Source organism: Mastomys coucha, unplaced genomic scaffold (genome assembly GCF_008632895.1).
Source record: "Mastomys coucha isolate ucsf_1 unplaced genomic scaffold, UCSF_Mcou_1 pScaffold21, whole genome shotgun sequence".
NCBI lineage: Eukaryota > Metazoa > Chordata > Mammalia > Rodentia > Muridae > Mastomys > Mastomys coucha.
In genome coordinates, this window is record NW_022196904.1 from 188,606,403 (window position 1) to 188,625,104 (window position 18,702).

The 18,702-nt window shown below is 47.1% G+C and overlaps 1 protein-coding gene across 11 annotated transcripts in view; it reads right to left on the reverse strand.

Moving 5' to 3' along the window:
• The window catches only part of Ablim1 (actin binding LIM protein 1), a 295,395-nt gene that overhangs the window by 88,395 nt on the left and 188,298 nt on the right, over positions 1 to 18,702 (reverse strand). For all 11 annotated transcript variants that reach the window (XM_031390813.1, XM_031390824.1, XM_031390818.1 and 8 more), the window contains exons 5-6: positions 8,893 to 9,019; positions 7,243 to 7,336 (exon numbers count right to left, since the gene is read on the reverse strand). In XM_031390813.1, the coding sequence (XP_031246673.1) occupies positions 7,243 to 7,336; positions 8,893 to 9,019 (221 nt within the window). The remainder of the gene's footprint in view (positions 1 to 7,242; positions 7,337 to 8,892; positions 9,020 to 18,702) is intronic.

Consider the following 18,702-nt stretch of genomic DNA (forward strand, 5'->3'; position numbering starts at 1 on the left):
TGGGGGTGGGGGTAGGGAGTTGGGGGTGGAGGGATGGGATAGGGCACATCTTCCTGAAGCATTTCTCTTTACTGCAAGTGGGGCAATTCCCACTGTTAAGAATGGGAGTGGTGAAGTTATTCTTTGCAAACAGTGTGTCACAGCTAACACATCACAGACTCTGGGTTGAATTTAAACTCAAGGTCACTTTCCATCTGAGACTCACCCTCTAGGATCGAGGGCCCAGTTGCAAGTTGTGGCAACCAGTGGCCCCAGGAAGGGCCGAGGTTTTCCTTCCACAGTGACAAAGAACCCAGTGCGGATGACAGAAAGTTCAAGCCTGTCTGGGCTGCAATTAAAGATCATGCCAGTGACCGGCCTCTCTGCTCTCAGGGCTGCCCAGGTAAACTGTGAAAGGACTGCAGAGAGGACAGGTAGAACACAGGGGCTAAGACAGCTCTGATCATGCCATGGGGTGGGTGAGGGGTGTGTGCACTGTGTGCACGTGTGTATATGCATGCATATGCATGTGTGGTATGTGTGTACGCCTAGGTGTGTGTTTTTTTCTGTCATTTATAGACACAGGATAAGAGGATCCCAACTGTCACCCTAGTCTTTGCAAAGGGAGCAGGTGTGTTTGTTTATGTACATGCATATGTATACATTCAAGTTGAGATGCAAATTAGGTATTCTAATTCACATTATTAAAGTACACACATCAGCATTTTGTAATATATGGGCAAAGTTGTGCAACTGACACCATTGTCTAATTCTGGGATGTTTTCATCCTCCCTGATCCAAAATGCCCATTACCAGTCACCCTATCTCCTCCTCCCACTACCTGGAAACCAGTAATTTACTTTCATCTCCTAATCTATATACACTTTCCTAATCTATATAGCTTATGCAATCAGAAGCATAAAACCCATGATCTTTTGTGACTTGCTTCTTTCCTTTCATTTTGAGTGTTCTCAAGTGTTATCCATGATGTAACACGAATCAGTATTTCACCCTTTTACACAGCCAAGAAATATTCCATTATGTGGATATACCACCATTTGCTTAACTTATCTACAATGAAACCATTTCAAGCCAGGTGTGGAACTATAATGGCCTCCTATAGTCTCACCTATTACTGTAGCTGAGTTCAGCAGTTCAAATCCATTTTGTACAACATAGCAAGACCCCCATCTCCAAAACAGAACAAAAACTGGAAGCCATTTCTCCAGCTCTAACCACCCATTGCTAGTCTGGAGTGAGGAACCAGTACAAGTATCTCTGGTTCCATCTTGCCTCACAAGACCTTCTAGAACATCTGTGGATCTGGGAAGAATCCCAGGCCAGAGCTCTGTGAGGAGGCTGAGCCCTCGAGCTGGAGACTTTTCAGTGTTCTCTGAGGGCCATGCTAGGTGTTCTGGTGGCCTACTGATTAATGAAGTAGAGACACCCTGAAGGCAAGGTGCTTCCGCCGCCTTGTACCCTGATAAAAACAAAAAAGCAATGAACGAGCAAGCATCTGTCTCCAGCACAGGTGTAACAGGACTAACGAGATGGGCTTCTCCACCAGGAGCCTTAAATTCAGGTCCCTCAGCAAGCTACACTTCACAGCCAGTAATCTGACTGTGGCAGGCTGTGCTCGAATGTGTGAGGGCTCCCACGTGTGCCCCTTCTGAGAATCCAGAGACCTGTTTTCTAATTTCAGTCTGTGGCTAATTAGCTCCAGATCCCCCAGCACTCTGTGACTTCTCCTCTAATGGAGGTCAGTGGTGAAGGCCTGGACCACTTTACCGGGCCTGCTGTCTGAATTAAACAGTTCTGAGATCACTTGCAAATGTTCCACAAAGTCAGGACACTGAGGCTGCTCACTGTCCCCTGGGGCACAGCACAGCTTACAAACTCAATAAGGGAATTGATCCTTTTCCCTTCCCCAATTCTCAAAAATATTAAACCCATAAAACCTTTTTTTTGTTGTTGTTTTTTTTTTTTTTGTTTTTGTTTTTTGTTTTGCTTTGGTTTGTTTAAAACCAAAGCAAAACAAAACAAAACAAATTGGTGTGAAGACAGAACAGCAGACCGGAGTAGACAGAACAGCAGACGGGAGTAGACAGAACAGCAGACCGGAGTAGGCAGGATGCCTTTTGCTCCAGCCAGGGCTGCCACTCCAGCTCTGCCTGGGGTGACACACACAGGATGAGGAAGAAAGGTTGTTTTCTGCATATCATGTCTTTGAAGATGACAACCAGAGCTGTCTGAGTAAATGCTATAGGATAACTTACCGGCCTAAAATCTTCCCACCAAAAAGAATTGGCCAGTGGCTTCATTTTCTAATGTGACCAAGTGTGCATCTGTCCTCCAAGCCCCACACTTTGTGAAAAAGGAGGTTTTTAATCAGTTAAAAAGCCAGACAGAAAAACACTACTGTTTTTTAATCCTTTGGAGAATCCAGAGAAAGGATTTGACTGAATCCTGTTGTGATCCCATCCACCGCCCCCCCCCCCCAGCCAGGAATTGAGCAGGAGGGGTTTCAGAGCAAGCACAAATCCCATCCAAGCTAACCAGCAAGACAGGATGGGTCTAGAGGTTTACACAGGCAATGGAGTAGGGGTGGGGGGGGGGCTCTAATGAGGTCTTATAAGGGTCAGGCTCTTCAGAAGCTGCTACTGAGAGAAGTACACAGTCCCTGTGGCACCCCAAGAAAACAGACATCACCACTCATTCTGGAAAGACCAGTTCAGCCTGCAGGTGTTGGCTGGTGAGAAGAGAACCAGGAAAGCCTGCGTGACCTAAGCAAGAACATTGAGACTGCTTCCCACCCCTGTGGTGAGAACCAGGACACAGCTCCTGCCTGGCTCCTTTTAGAAAGGACAGAAGAAGGTCCCCCACCCCATCTCCAGGAGGTAGCAGAAGCAGGTGCCTCCTTAGGGAAGGCACCTAGGCAGAAGGGACAATGGCTAGGGCCACTTGTTTTAAGTGAGAGAGTGAGCCATGCCCCAGGGGCTCCCTGGGGTGGTGGGGTGACAGGGATGGAGTTAGAATAAAGAGATGAGGAAGCCCAGGATTGAGGGAAGAGACTTGGACAAGCTCCTTCCCACTGCCCTTCAGACTTTGTTTACAATTCACTGGCTGTCCTCACAAAATGATTTACAGTTGCTTCTTCACACAGATGACTTTCAGCACCTGGGAAAAGGGTGTTGGGGGCATCCGCCAAAGATGAGGGAGATTTGTAGGAAAGGGAAGCCCCAGGCCCACTAGCATGGACAACTGACCTGAGTCACCTTGCAGCTTCCAGAGTGTGTGTGGGGGGTGGGGGTGGGGGGGAGAAACAGGAGGGGCTGATTCCAAGGACAGTTCAAAGAAGGCACTGGAGGGAGGAGGTGATCAACAAACCCTAATACTCCACTCTAATTTGCTCCTGGCCTCTTAAATTAAGAAGTAAGCCAGCCATAACAATTTTCACAACATGCTTTGGATTTATAAGTCAATTAGTAAATACTTTAAGAGAACAGTTACATTTTATTCGTTTGTGTTTTTGGTGTTGGAAGGGCATGGATGTATGAGAGCTCCAGCATGCATTCATACAACGTGCAAGTTTCTCCCTTTACTTTGTGGATCCCATGGGTCTCAGGCCATCAGGCTTAGCCTCTTTATGGGATGCCGCATGAGCCATCTCACAGGCCCAGCATTTTTAAAGACACACCATTTACAACAAGATGGTCCCCAAAGATAATGTCACTGTTGTAAAGATAACAGGAAGTCAGTGGCAATAAAGAGAAGCATGACACAGGTGTGTGCGTCATGTGCCTGGGCGGGACAGGCTCTGACTTCAGAGATGCAGAGAAGAGCCTTGGAGAGCTCACATTCTGGGAAGGGCACTGGGAGGCAAGCGCCCGAGTCTTGGGTTTACACACATATTTTGAATGATTCCATTAATGAAAGGAGAGATGGGCTACAGATGTTGAGAGGCTGGCCTGAGGTCGCCCAATGGGTGAGTTCCAGAGCCAAGAGTAGATCCCTAGGTTCTCTGTCACCTTTTTCTTTAAACTACTTGGTCTCTGCTTACCCCCCTCCCATCAGGCTGAAGAAATGTGTGAGCACTACAACTCCGGGGGGTTGGGGGGGTACGGATGGTGGGGTAGGGATGGTTCAGTTGATACAATGCTTGTCTAGCATGCATAACTCCAGTCTTAATAAACCAGGCATGCTGATCCACTCCTGCAATCCACCATTCAGGAGATGGAAGTAAGTAAGAGCATTAACAATTCAAGGTCATCCTCAGTCACATAGCAAGTTGGAGGTTATCCTGAGATATGTGCAACCTGTCTCAAAACAATGTTAAAGAACTCAAAAGAGAAATGGCAGAAGTGAGGGCAGGATGTTGTTCTGAAAGCTACATGCGTACTTTGTGTCTGTGAGAGAAAGACAGCCTCAAACATCAAGAGACACAGCTGTACCTGGACAGGCTGTTTAGGGCCCTTCTCTTTTCAAAGCACCCTTGGAGAACCACATGCAGCAGCCTCAGCTCTGCTCCAATGTTTATAGTCTTTCCACAGTGGGGCCCTCTGGGTTTTCTAGAATTGGATGAGCAAAAGATGCCTCCACAGCAAGTCTTTGCAGTTGGACATGATAACTTATTTGGAAACGGTATTCAGAGATGTAATTAGGCAAGAGTCTTGAACAGACTATTTGAGTGATGGGCATGGCCTTACATAAAATGACTAAGTGCCCTTTTAGGAGAAGGGTGGAAGGGTAGCTGGCAGAGGAGGTGGTGCACCTGGAGTGATGCATGCCGGGAAGCTGGAGATCTCCAAGGATCATTCCTCCAGCATTTGAGAGAACAATGGTTCTAATGATACATTGTTATAAATGGCTAGACTCTAAAAATGAGAGAATACATTGTTTCAAGTCATCACTGTTGCAGCCCATGCAGAAAATAAAACCACGTGTATACTGATACAATGAATTTAAAACAAAAAGACAAGGTTTGGAGTACTGAAGACAAAGCTACACTTAGAATGGTTCATCACCAGGGCCAGGGAATGAAGCATGAGTTGGAGGCCAGCCTGACCTGACAGCACCAGGGCCAGGGAATGAAGCTTGGGGGAGGTGGGGCCTGAAGACTGGTCCTGCTTTCTCCTGGTGACCAAGCCTAGCTGAGTCACTAGCAGTCACATGTCTTGTGCTAGCCCCTGCAGGACATTTTTCTGGGTCACACACCCATCTGAGGAGAACAGAGCCTGCTGGGCGGCTCTAATCTAAGCTGAAAGTGCAAACCACTCCCAGGCTGACTGACTTGGAGGCTTTGTATGGAATGTGTCCAAGCCCTAAACTCTTCAGGCCTTCCCTGCCACCTGAGGCCAATTTGGGACAGCCTCTATGACTGCAGCCAGAGAGAGAAAACATGAGGGACCAGCATGTCTTTAAAATGGCATGTTCTAGATTACAGCTATAGTTTACAGATTCCTTCCTGCAGCTGTTGAAGTAAATGTAAACACACACGCAAAACCACAGGCCTGTTCCCTCTCAGTGCTTTTGGGGAACACATTTCCATGTGTTGACTGTAAAAAAAAAATGTTTTATCTGTTGATTCAAACACATGACCTTAAACTTGGGTACCAAGTTCCGCATCTTCCTGCCTCTTTTCCTTACAGTATCCTCACACCCTTTTTGGTTTGTAAATTTTAGATTCAAGGCAAAATTCATGTAGTCTCAAATGCAGCATCTTAAAGCCAACTATCTAGAGGCACCTAGCGAACTATCAAGGCCACGTAACTGCCTCTCCTATCTAGTTCCGAAGCACTTGCTTAATGCAAACTGTCCCGGAAACAGTCGCTATCGCTTTCTCCCCAGCCCTTGGCAAACAGCAGTCTGCTTTCTGTTTCTAGTCATTAGGCCTTTGGTGATGGGCTCCCTGTCTGTGTGGTCTGACCACCACACTCCCTGCCTGACATCTTTCACTTACGGTTCATCTGTGGTGCAGCAGGTATCACCACTTCCTGACATCTACTGGGGCGTGGCTGACTGGCTTCTTCCTCTCTCTGCTGTCAACAGCGGGTGGGAATGTGTGTGCACAGGTGTTTGAATACTCCCAATTATTCTTTCCACAGCACCCTGGCTCTGTCCTATTAGTCTGCAGCTATAGAGTCTAAATCTCCTCACTTCTCTACAAGCTCAGACTTCCGAGTGTGATCCTGGAGGGGTCCTCCCTCACTTCTCCAGCATGGGACCCCACAACACGCTCCTTTTCTGCTCGTGTGTGTCCTGTGTCCTTGCCATGTGGTCCTCTCTATTAGAGCCTTTCCCACTGGACAACTGTACTTGACAACAGCCTCTTCCTCATCTCCTCAGGACAATTAGTCCATTAGACCCCTCGATGTTTCATGGGGAAAGCTTGTAGAGGGATTTGGGGAGATTACTTTTAACCTTTGTTGTAATATCCCCCAGAGTGGACAGAAACGCCCTAAGGACTCCCAGGATAGACAGCCTGTGTCTCTAAGACATACTCTACTGGCTGTATGGACTCAGCACCCAAGGGATCCACATGATGGGTTGGTAAGTCGGCAGGCTAAAGTCACTGGGCTTCCTGGCTCTGCACATTCCCTCTGCCCTACAGACAGGAAGGTGTGTGTGTGTGTGTGTGTGTCAACTGTTACTTTCCCCTCCAGCCTGATGGTCCTCAATAGCTCTGTGAGAAGCTGGGTTTTCTCTGAACTTTGATCCCAGAATTCCTTGCTGCAGCTTCTCTCATCCAAGAGGAGTTAGCTAGACCCAGAGGCAGGTGCTGGCAGGGTTAGGTAGGTGCTGAGGAGGCAGGCACAAAGCTCTGGCTGGAAGCAGTCACACCTGAATTTGACAGGCTTCCTTCAGCTCGGTCACAGGGTTCTCTGAGTCACAGCGGATGTGGCTTTCTAAGGGCAGAAAAGTCAAAGCCTTTACCTTGCACCCTCCCTTCCTTTCTCAGACTCTGAGCTTCTGAGGTCTACACAGACAAACACACATGTGCAAACACAGATGTACACAGAGGGTCTGACATCATATTCTTACTGCTAAGAAAAAAAAAATGCCTGCTTAGCTCCTGGCAAGGGAGGTCTGTTCTTTTCTCCATCATTCCAAGTTCCCCTTGGCATTTGGAAGAAATGTAAGCAAAAGATATGAATCCTCTCAGACAGTTACCCGCAGCTACTCTCCTTCCTCCTCAGGAGGAGACACAAGGGATGAGGGCCCGCAGCAAATGGTGGTGGTCTGAGGGGACCCCTCTGTACTTACCTCCAGGACTTTTCCTGTGATAAACTGGTGACAGGCTTCACACTTCACCCCAAAGAGCCCCTGGTAGTCTTTCTCACAGTATGGGGAGCCATCCCTGAAAGACGAAGTTGCATTCAGGACTCGGAAGACACCAAAGCCACATTTCTGAAGCCCTTCCCACAGAACAAGAGTGGAATTCATCTTTACACAGACCCAGCGACCTGACAAAACCATGGGCCAGACAGAGAAAAAAACCAACAAATCGCCACAGGTTTACTGTGCCTACTTCCTTGGTTGTCCCAGAATTGAGAAGCAGAGACCCCGGTATTCTTTTCGTAGCCCAAATAACCCTCAGAGGAGCCAGCCTCAGAGGTCTGGGGGTCTCACCTCCCTTCCCACACCATCTTCTGAGATTCAGAGGCCCACCAGAGCCTCCCACCACCTCAAACATCACCTCCTCAGCCCAGGTCCCTCTGGCTCTGAGGGTTTAGAGCATGGCTCTGATCTGCAGCTGCATTCACCTCACAGCATGGTGAAGCTGCCATTTCCTGGGTGTTACTATGTAGACCGGTTGGAAAGCAAGCCTGAGTGTCTACCCTGCTTATTACTGGCAGTCTTCAGTGTCACTTAAAAGCCAGACACGCATGTTGTCCTTTAGGCTGCTCATCACAGTCACCTGTAGAGATCTTTAGTCCCTCACAGGGGTGTTTCAGTTTAACCCCAGACCTACTTAGAAACCATAGTTTTAGGCGGTGGGAGTCGGGCTCCCTTTTCAATCATTTCATGGATTTGTGAAATTAAACTCATCCACTATGTTCGAATGAATGATTTAATATAATTGGGTAGATTTGGGGTTTCTTGTTTTGGTTTTTGACCTTTTGAGACAGGGTCCTATGTAGCCAGGCTGGCCTCCAACTCTTGAAGAAGCCAAGGCCACCTGAACAGGCAATTTCTATACTCACTTTTGTACAGTATTAGCACACAGGGTACTGTGCAGGCCAGGCAATCACTCTACCAACTGGACTACATCTCCAGTCCCTTTGGAGACCCAACCCAGGCCCTGCACACTCTGGGGTCTAGGCTCTCTCATTAAGCTACTTCCTTATCACCAGGTTGGGGAAATTTTCAAAAGCCACAAAAAGATAGAGAGTGGTAGATTCCTCCTCATTCTCAGAGCACATTAAAAAACAAATGAAAAACCCACCCAGCCGCCACAGATTTGTATAACTCTGGTTAATCCACCATCAGGGCTCTCTGATTCCAACACGAACCTTCACCCTGACAGGCTTTTCTGTGGCTCTGGTCTTGCCAGGCTCTGTGCCTGGATGACATGTGTTTGGGGGGTGGGAGATGTCTAAAGCCCGAGAGAAGAAAACTATGTTAGCATCGCATAGGAAACAAAAAATAGCAAAGGAGACATGGCGAGGTGCTTACCTGATTACACAGTAGGGTATGCCACCTTGTTAATTATTAAATTGGGGCACTGTTAATAGTCCATTACGTTTACAGCAGCCATGGCACGGCAAAAGCAGAACAATGAAGCTATTTCAACAAATTCTACAGCTCTAGTTCATACTGATGCAAAATGGGAATGTGCTTTGGCATGTGTGAGGGAGGACGGCGACCCTGGAAAGCAGAGCTGGCACCCAAGCTCTTCTGACCCAGACTTACTTGCTGATGTACTCGCCGGTGAGAACCTTCCCGCAGGACTTGCACTTGAAGCAGCCCAAATGCCACTGTTTGTCCAGAGCTAGCAGTGCCTGCCCGTTCTTAATGTCCCTTCCACAGCCGGCACAGTCTGGAAGAGAGCAGCAGCCCACGGTTACTGCCATTTCCCTTGAAAAACCCGAGTAGGAGCGGTCCCCGGGACCCACGGTGCAGCCAGCTCTTCCAGTCACACGTTCTTAACTACGGTTTCATTTCCCTGTATGAAATCTTCTCCCCTCAATCCCTCAGGACGTGTCCTCACGTGGCGAGGCAGCTGCTCAGACCTCAGTGGATCTCAGCAGATGAATATCCTTCACCTCCTAGCTTCTCGGGAGTTAGGCACCCTTTGGGGTCCAGTTGGCCTAGAGACTATTTAATTATCACATCTTGGCTAGGACATTAAGAAAGCCCTCACAGGCTTTTATTTAATTGAGGGCACATGTGAGGAAGCTAAGCCCATGTGCTGGGAGCCCTGTGTGTGTGTGGTTCCTGGAGCACTGTGTGTCGTTCTCAAATCTGTAATGAAATTCTCCTTCCTTATCTACCCAAGCCAGCCTTTCCACTAATGGTTAAATGACTTAGTTCCTTAGCTTTCATCGGTCAATGACAGATTCCTGGAAGGCACGTGTGTTAGTTACTTCTCTCACTGCTGTAACAAGAAGCTCAGCGAATGCAGTCCAAGGGAGCTTTATCCTGAGGATGTGGCAGCTGGTCACGCTGCACTGCAGTCAGGGAGAGAGTGATCGAGGCTCAGCTCACTGTCTTCTTTCTTATGTTGCTTAGGGACCCAGCCCACGAACTAGGGTAGGTCTTCCCACCTTAGTCAACTCAATCTAGAGAGTCCCTCATAGTCAAGCCCAGAGGTCCATCTTCTTGCGGGTTCTAGATCCTGTCAAGCTATCAATCAATATTGACCATCACAATGTGGCAGAGTATGAACATACGAACATCGATCGGAGTTAGCTGGCCTGGTCCTGCACCGAGATCTTGCCTGTCAAAAGCAGCCTTTCAATAATACTTGCCCTTACAAAAGGTGCTAAGGTCATGCAGGCTATTCCACAAGCCACGGTGTCAGGGAATCGGCGGAATACATATGTGTTAACGCAGAGACACCATGTAAAGGGGGAGAGCTCATTGAAGTTAACATCAACACTACTGCACTCCGAATCCATGTGTCTGAGAAAACAGGAGCAAATGCTACAGCTGGCAGTGGCCACTGCGCTCTAGCAAACAAGACTAATGGAAAAGAGCAATGTCCAGGCAAGGCCACTCAGTGGCCATGTTCAGAATAAGACACAGGGTCCCATGTACAGAGTGACAGAACAGCCCCCCCTTCTGGCCACATCTGTCACTGTCTCTTTGGAAAGGGCACTTCTGGACCAGCTTCTCTTCTCCTACCAGACCTGAATCACCGATCTGTCCTCCTGGAGTGACCCAGCACAAGCCTCCACCTTGAACACACTCTGAAAATCCATCCAGAGATGGCTGTGGCTCCTCTCTGCTTCAGCATCTTAGCAGATCCTGCCTCTCTGACCAAAGGTGTTCTTCACCTTGGCCAGCAGCTGTTAACTTGGCTTTAGACCCAACAATTTCATGCCCAAAATTTTACTGTAGAAATACATTTGCAATGCCTCCCTACCTTGTGGGGTGTGTGTGTGTGTGTGTGTGTGTGTGTGTGTTTTCTAACTAAATGTACTTTTAGAAGAACACTGGTGTTCTACTCCCAGAATAGAATATTTCTGGAGAAACTCAGAAGAAATTCTTAAGAAACTGCCCCCTGTGGAGGAAGGCTTTATTTGTCTCCTCACATGATCCGGTTGTTTGATTTTTCTTAACCACTAGAATGTGAAAAATTGAAAATATGTATCCAAAGAGTTAAAAATATAAGTTCTGAACAGTAGGGTGAGAATGTCCTGTTCGAGAATTTTTTTTTTAACTTCTGCGAATGTGAGCACCTAGCTGAGTTTGTGTACCACGTGTGTACAGGTACATGTGGGGCCCATGGGATCCCCTGGACCTGGACTTCCTGACATGGGTTCTAGGATGAAACCTGAGTCCTTTGTGAGATCATTAAGTGTTTTGAACCCTGAGCCATCTCTCTAGCCACTGGACAAGAACTTGTTAAGTATGGGCCATTCTAAACTATGAATATAAGATAGTCCTAAAGTAATACTAGGTGTTTACCAAATGCCTGATATGTCATCATGAATATTACATTAAAATCTTATATCTGGCAATAGTCTATGAAGATAAAAATGGAAAGGCACAGCATTTCTTTTAAAACAGTCTCCAAATAGAAAAGCCACAGTATGGAGGGTAAGGCAAATGGACAGTTTTAAAAGCAGTCGCATTAGGTCAGAACAACCCCTGCAAAAGGCCAGTGTGGATGGTGTCCATCCATAACCTTGGCTAGGCAGACAGGGAAAGAGACAGACAGATCCTAGGGACGTGCTGGCCAGCCAGTCCATCCAACTGGTGAGCTCCTGGCTCCGTTAGAGGTCTGGTCTCAAAGATATATTTGAGAGCTATAGAGGAAGACACCCAACACTGATCTCTGGTGTACACACACACACACACACACACACACACACACACACACGTACATATACACCTACCATACTTTATAGCGCCCCCCCCATCTTAAAAAGGAATATATTGTAAGTTTTAAGTTCACAGGAGAATTGAGAGTGCAGAGACTTCCCTTGTCTCCATGCCAACACGCTCAGCCTCTGTCACTCTTGATATCGATCACCAGAGCTTTGTGGACATCCACAGCTGATCTGTGCTTGGAAGGTTTAAAATGGCATCACGGATTATAGTATCGCGCTGAACAGCAGGAGAATTTCAACACTGAGTTAAACACACTGAGCCCTACCTACTCAGCCCTCTTTCCCTAAGCTCTGGAAAACTCTGAATTTTTTCTAATGTCTTCATAGTTAAATCTTTTCCTCAATGAAATAGGAACTTTATAATTCAAGTTGAACTGAAATTGCCCCATGTTTCTAATAATTACCACTAGGTGGCAGCAATGGTTTGAAGAAGGACAATTAGGTTTTTGTTGTTGTTGTTGCGAAATAAACTTTAAAGATGGAGATGGCTGGACTTAGGTTGCTTGTGGTTCACTGCAGGAAGCTGGAGGTCTAAGAAGATGGGTAAGGGAGGCAGGCAGTGAAGCGGGAAAGACTTGGGCTCCTGGCCACCTCGGAACCTCCATCACTGTGAGCTACTGATAATAGCGCCACCTGCTATGTTTCATTCCAAGGTTCTGCACAAGACAAGGCCTGGCAGAAGTGAACTACCAACGGCCTCTCTCCTTCCTTGTTTAGGGTGCAGAGCTAAGACTACGCCCGGGCTTCTTTAATCTCAGCTCAAGCTTGCTCTTTCCTGGCCCCTGATGCACAGGTCACAGAGCAGTGAAAGACAACCTGGGGGAAAGGGAACCTTCTGATGCCCTGCTGAGGGCTGTGCACACCTGTGGCCACTTAGCCTGGGGGGTGGGGCGGCGCTCCAGTCTCACAGGTGGTGTCTAAACCTCTGGGATCCAACATGCCCTGCCCAGTGCCTCCCTGCAAACAGAGCAGGTGACCCGGGTGCCTGAGCCCAGCCAGTGAGCAAGAGTCCTTCATCTCTTAGGTAAGATGGTACCACCTCACAGCAGCTGGCCTGTGTATTCTGGTACATTCTATGGCAACAACCCACTGTTCTCTGGGCAGAGCCATAGTCTGACATCAGGAGGTGGAGCTGAACAGGGGGCTGGGTCAATCCCTTCTTTCTGCTCAGGCCATCGAGGCTCTTCCATGAAGAACAGCATGTCCTACTTGCCAGCTTCCTGTCTTCTCATGGTTGAGAAAATTGTTTCCACATCTCTGAAGCAGCTGCTGGTAAATATAGAAAGTTGATGCATGGTGCTGGGATGACTGTCCAGGTCAGAAATAGGGAACTATGGAGTGGCATTGAGGAAGTAAGTTGGCAACTCGCCAAAGGAAAACCAATGACCAGACAAAACACAATCACAAAGCCCCGCCCCGAGATGTGAGCCTCGGGACCTCTCTCCTGAGCCAGGAGAGAGCCAGGGCTGAGCAGGGACCTGGCTGTTCACAAACAAGTTAAACTGAAGCCCCAGCCCACACCTGGCTCCACTTTTATATCATTTTCTTCAAAGGCAATGAAAGCCTTTAACAGTGGGAATTCTGCCTGCTTGCCTTCGTTCTTTTTGACAAAGGATCCCAAACACCTGTGCTTCGGAAGGATTTAAGTTGATGAAGGAGACATATGGCTCTCGGGAAGGATGTGTGGGTCTGTTGAGATGTTTCCCTGGATAAGAAGGCTGAGTGCATGAAGCCATAAAGAGAGAAGCACAGGCAACCAAGTTACCCCCATCCCCACTGTCCCAGCACCCCACTGTCCCAGCATCCCAGGGTTCCAGCATCCCCATGGTCCCAGACCTGCTACTTTATATACACCTAGAGTATTTTCATAAAAAAATAGTATTTTTCATAAACAAAATTATCAAGTCAATTTATGGCTAGCTATAAGCTGCTATTAATAGAAAACTAAGACTTAAGAGACCCTATAAAGTACCCTATTAATAGACTGTTTATAGAAGTACTTCATCTATGGCAAGAACTCAGGGTAAGGGGTTTCAAGGGGAAAAAAAAAAGTTAAGTTCCAAGGTTTGGCTAACATGAGGTTTTAAGGTTTTAATAGAGTTTAGACTTCCCAACCTTCTGTGTATGTATGTATGAGAGAGACAGACAGACAGATAGACAGACAGAGACAGACAGACAGACAGACAGACAGAGAGGATATTATGTTAGGATGAGGAGCTTTTGGATGACTGTCTTCAACACTTAGCCAGAGAATAGCCGCTGGGGTGCTTAGTGTCTACCTGCCACAGATGGGATAGCTAGCTCCCATTGGTCATGGTGCCTCCTAAGAAGTCACCTGTTTTCATGTTTGTAACCACCAAGCACTAAGGTTTCTAAACTGGCCTTCAAAGGTCCTGTGCAGGACAAGCTAGAGTCATCTGGGAAGAGGGAACTTCCCTTGAGAAAATGCCTCCCTCAGATCGGCTTGTGGGAGAGTCTGTGGGACATTTCCCTGATTAGTGATTGATGTGGAAGGGTCTGGCCTACTGTGGGCAGTGCCACCCTTGGATGGGTGGGCCTAGGGTGTATAAAAGAGCAAGCTGGGCAAGCCATGGAGAGCAAGCCACTAAGCAGCACCCCACCATGGTCTCAGCTTCAGTTCCTGCCTCCAGGTTCCTGCCTCAGGCTCCTGCCTCCAGGTTCCTGCCTCAGGCTCCTACCTCAAGCTCCTGCTCTGGCTCCCCTCAACATGGTCAAAAGTCTGTAAGATGTGACAAACCTTCTCTCCTCAGATGGCTTTTATCTGAGAGTTTATCACAGAAGTACAAACAGACTAACATGGGTCTTTGCTTGGAGAAACATAGATTAAGATGACCCAGATCTTCCTTGTGTTCTTTTTCTTTATCAAAGCTGGTTCAGAGTTCAAACATCCTTAAGGTATTTGAAAATACTTTCTTGACCAAAAAGTCTCCACTATCATTTGCCAAGTGGGTATTGTTGGACTATTCTTGGAAGCTGACCTTCATTTTCATCCAGGCTACGGGATATTGTCAGGTCCTAAATTAGACACCCGTGAGCTGACAGTTAGTGGCTGGTCCCAGTCCATGTTGCTTATTTAAACCGGTGAGTCCACAGCTTCCTTTTAGAATGTCTTAGCAAACACCATGGGTACGGGGTCAACATAAGCAGGAAAAGAGCCAGGCATGGCGGTGCTGCTTGGAATCCACATCTGGAGACATACAAGCTGGAAGATTTACCTAGAGCTCTAGAGTTCTAGGCCAGCCTGGGCTACAGAGCGAGACCCAGTCTCAGACACAAACAAACAAAACTGAACAAATAAGACAGAGCACAATGCAGGAACGCAAAGCTACACATTCCTTAGGTTGAGAGCACTATGCGGGGTTATTTCTACAACTCTCTCCCTCTCCCTCCATCCCTCTCCCTCCCTCTCTCTCTATGTGTGTGAGTGTGTGTGCGTTTGTGTGTGTGTGTGTGTGCACGCATGCACGTGCGTGTATACCATGTGCATGCAGGGGCCCATGGAGGCCAGAGGGTATCAGATCCCCTGGAGCTGGAATTGTAAATGATTGTGTGCTGCCTAGTACGGGAGCTGGGGACTGAGCTAGGGTCTTCTGCGAGAAGCTTAAGTAGTTTTCAACGTCTAAACACCATGCTGCCACAAGGCAGAAAAGCACCATGAGGTCAGAAAATGCATAACTGGGTAGGGGGATATGTTCCTTGTGGGTTCTGTGTACCCCTCTCCATGGAAAAGGGGTCTCAGTGCTATTAATCACTTAATGCCAGAAGCTAAATATGACCCAGAATGATTTTGAAAGGCCTGTGTGTTGCCAGAGTACATAACCTTGAACAAGATCTGTAACTGTCCCCTGCTGCGGTCAGCTGTTCCCTCTGCTCTCTCGGTAGCCATGGTGGAGACATCGCAAGCCAAGCAGCCTCTGACTGGCTATTTTAAGTGGAGCTTCTTGTTGTCTTTGGAAAACAAGACAGCACAGCGAACCCACTTCTGTGGCCCATGACAGCAACACTTTGTCAGCTTTACCAGGGCAGCCGAGGGCAGCCCTGGCAGCAGCCACCAGCTAAGTCCTGTGATGGAACTGGCAGAGGCACGCTAGCCCATCGTTCTTCTTATGACAGATGCTTACAGAGTTGTACTTACTTTGGTTGGAGTTTTCATAAATAGGGACCAAGTGTGCCTGTCAGGCTTCCAACTCAAATCCCTTAAGCCAGTGTTCACAGAGCGCCACAAGGAGCACACAGCTTCTCAAGGTGACTCTCCCCTTGAACTGCTGTCGGCTGTGGTTCTCAGTGGTCACAAGACCAGGAGCCCTTCCCTCTCCATTCATTTAGGAATTCATTAAGGAGCCAGGCGGGGGATGGCTCAGCAGCTAAGGAGCCATCTGTGTGGGCAAGAGGATCCAAGCACTGGGGGAGCATAGAGAAGTGGATGTGCCAAGTTCACTGATCAGAAAAGTACCCTTGCCACATCTCATCCAGTACAAGATGTGGCCTCAAAAACCAAGGTGCATTATCCTGAGGGATAGCACCAAAGGCTGATCTATGGCTCTACATGTACACACACACATGCACACAAACACATACACATCCTCACACACATGAACAGGCACCCTCCAACACACATGCACATGTCTTCATGTACATGCACGTGTACATGCACCCAATACATGCTTGTCCTCACACACATAAACATGCACCCTCAACACACACACATACACACACATACATGTACAGGTCCTTACACACATGAACATGCACCCCAGTACATGTCCTCATAGCCATGAATATGTACCCCCTCACACACATACACAGACTTCCTCAAGCAGGAATCCTATGGCTAACACTGTTCAGCATGATGGCTATGACTAAAGAAACCTAAGCAAGAGGTACAAAAATTATTTCTTCAAGCTAGCAACAAGAGCTTCCGCTCTGGATGGAAAAAACAGAAGAACCAAAAACTAGGGGAGGAAGTAATCAAGAGATGGACAAAGGTCACTCAAGGGAACGCCACTACTTGCCATCACCTGAGGCCATTCAATACTGCCTAGGTCATGCTGGACCCATTAGGAATTCTAGAGGAAGATAATTTCCTGGAGAAACTCTAAAGTTGGCAGCGAGGTCTTTGTAGGATTGGAATAATCCTTATCATACCAAAACTTAAAAGATAAATATTCAACTATTTGTACGCACATGTCCAGCACATTCAGAATAATTAAAACCAGAAATGATCAAAAGTTAATTAACAGACAAACAGATGCACAGAACATGATCCATCGCCACCATAGAATATTATCTAACCATGAAAAGAAATGAAATACAGACAGATGCTACAGATGCTACAGCCTGGATGAATCTAGCAAACACGATATCAAATGAAGAAGCCAGAAACAAAAGACCATGATCAGAGTTGGAGGAGTCATCCAGGCCACACAGATCCCTGTAGCGAGCAGATCAGGAGTTGACAGACAGACAGGAGACAGGGCAAGATGAGCAACAGCTACTTATGGAAACAAGGTTTTCTTTTAGGGAGATGAGAATATTTTGAGACTAGGCATAGGAGGCAGCTATGCAGCATTACAAACATATTCAAAGCCACCAAAATGTTTACTTAAAAAGGGTAAGTTCTATTCTGCATGGGCTTCCATATGCCTGATTCCACTGCAAACTTCAACCTGGTAAAGAGCCCTGACTTAAGGTGGCCGTGGCCAAAAAGGAAATCACACTTGATTTCCACATCAGCTTCCCAGGGGCAGGCTTAGCAAGTACCAGCTCTCTCTCTCCTCCAAAGAAAAGTGAATGGTAACTGACAGTCCACTTACCATCCATGGCTGGAGTTACAACAAGGACAACACAGGGTCTCTCTGTGTAGTCCCCGCTGTCCTGGACCGATGTAGACAGGCTGGCCTCAAACTCAGAGATCTGCCTGCCTTTGCCTCCCAAGTGCTGTTATTAAAACATGCACCACCATGCCAGAGCTCTGAAAGTACTTTTTAAACTAATCCCTCCAGCATGCCCATTCCCTGCAAAGCAATCTCTCGATGTCTCTCTCAATTAATTACCCCTTTCTTTCTTCTTCTCTCTCTCAACCAATGGAGGGACAGGAGTGTTGCGGCATTTTCTCTGTCCAATCATATTAGGGCAGTGGCAGGCCTATGATTGGACAGGAATAGAGAGGTGGAGCTAGAAGATGAGGAGGAAAAAGGGCAGAGACAGAAAGGTAGTGGAAGGTCATCATGGAGGCAGAGGAAGATGACGACGATTCAGACCCAGAGTGGTTATAACAACCGGGCTAAAGTTTTTACAAGGTTAGATTAACTGGGTCAAACATTGTCTTTATCACTTGGCACTGAAATTATTGTATTGGCATCTTGTAATTGTGATCTTATTATTATATAAACCTAATTAGATAATTAAGCCTTAAGAATCATGCTTTACCGGGTACTAGGTGCTAGATGAATGATTGTAGGGGTGTGTAAAGCATTTCATGTGAGCAAGATGTTGCTGCTAGCTGGGAGAAAATAGCAAGAGCCCGATGGGACATAGTGTTGTGGCCGGATGGTACCGGCACTAGAACATGGTCCGGTGGGAAAGAGAGTTTGCAGGTGGATTCATTTTTTAATATTTCCCACAACACAGGAAGATTGCTAGAACTTGCTGGCCGCCAGCATGCCTCCAGGTTCAAGGATAGTCCCTGTATAATATAGTCAGTATTAACTGTCAACCTGAGAAAAGTTAGAATCATAAGAAATAGGGTCTCTAGGTATGTCTGGGAGAGACATGTCCACTGTGGGTGGCCCCATTCCCTAGCAAGGGATCCTGGCCTGTATAAAAAAAAGGAGAAAAGGAACCAAACACTAGCAAGTATTCTTTGTCTCTGTTTCTGATTATGGATATAGTATGACCGGCTCCTTCAAGCTCCTGCCCCATGACTTCCCTGCTATGGTGGACTGTAACCTGGGATTATGGGCCTTTCTCCCTTAAGTTGCTTTGTTAGGATGGATGGATGGATGGATAATATATATCTATATCTATATCTATCTATCTATCTATCTATCTATATCTATCTATCTATCTATCTATCTATCTATCTATATATATATATATGTTTGTTGGGGTTTTTTTTTGGTTGTTTGGTTTGGTTTTTGTTTTT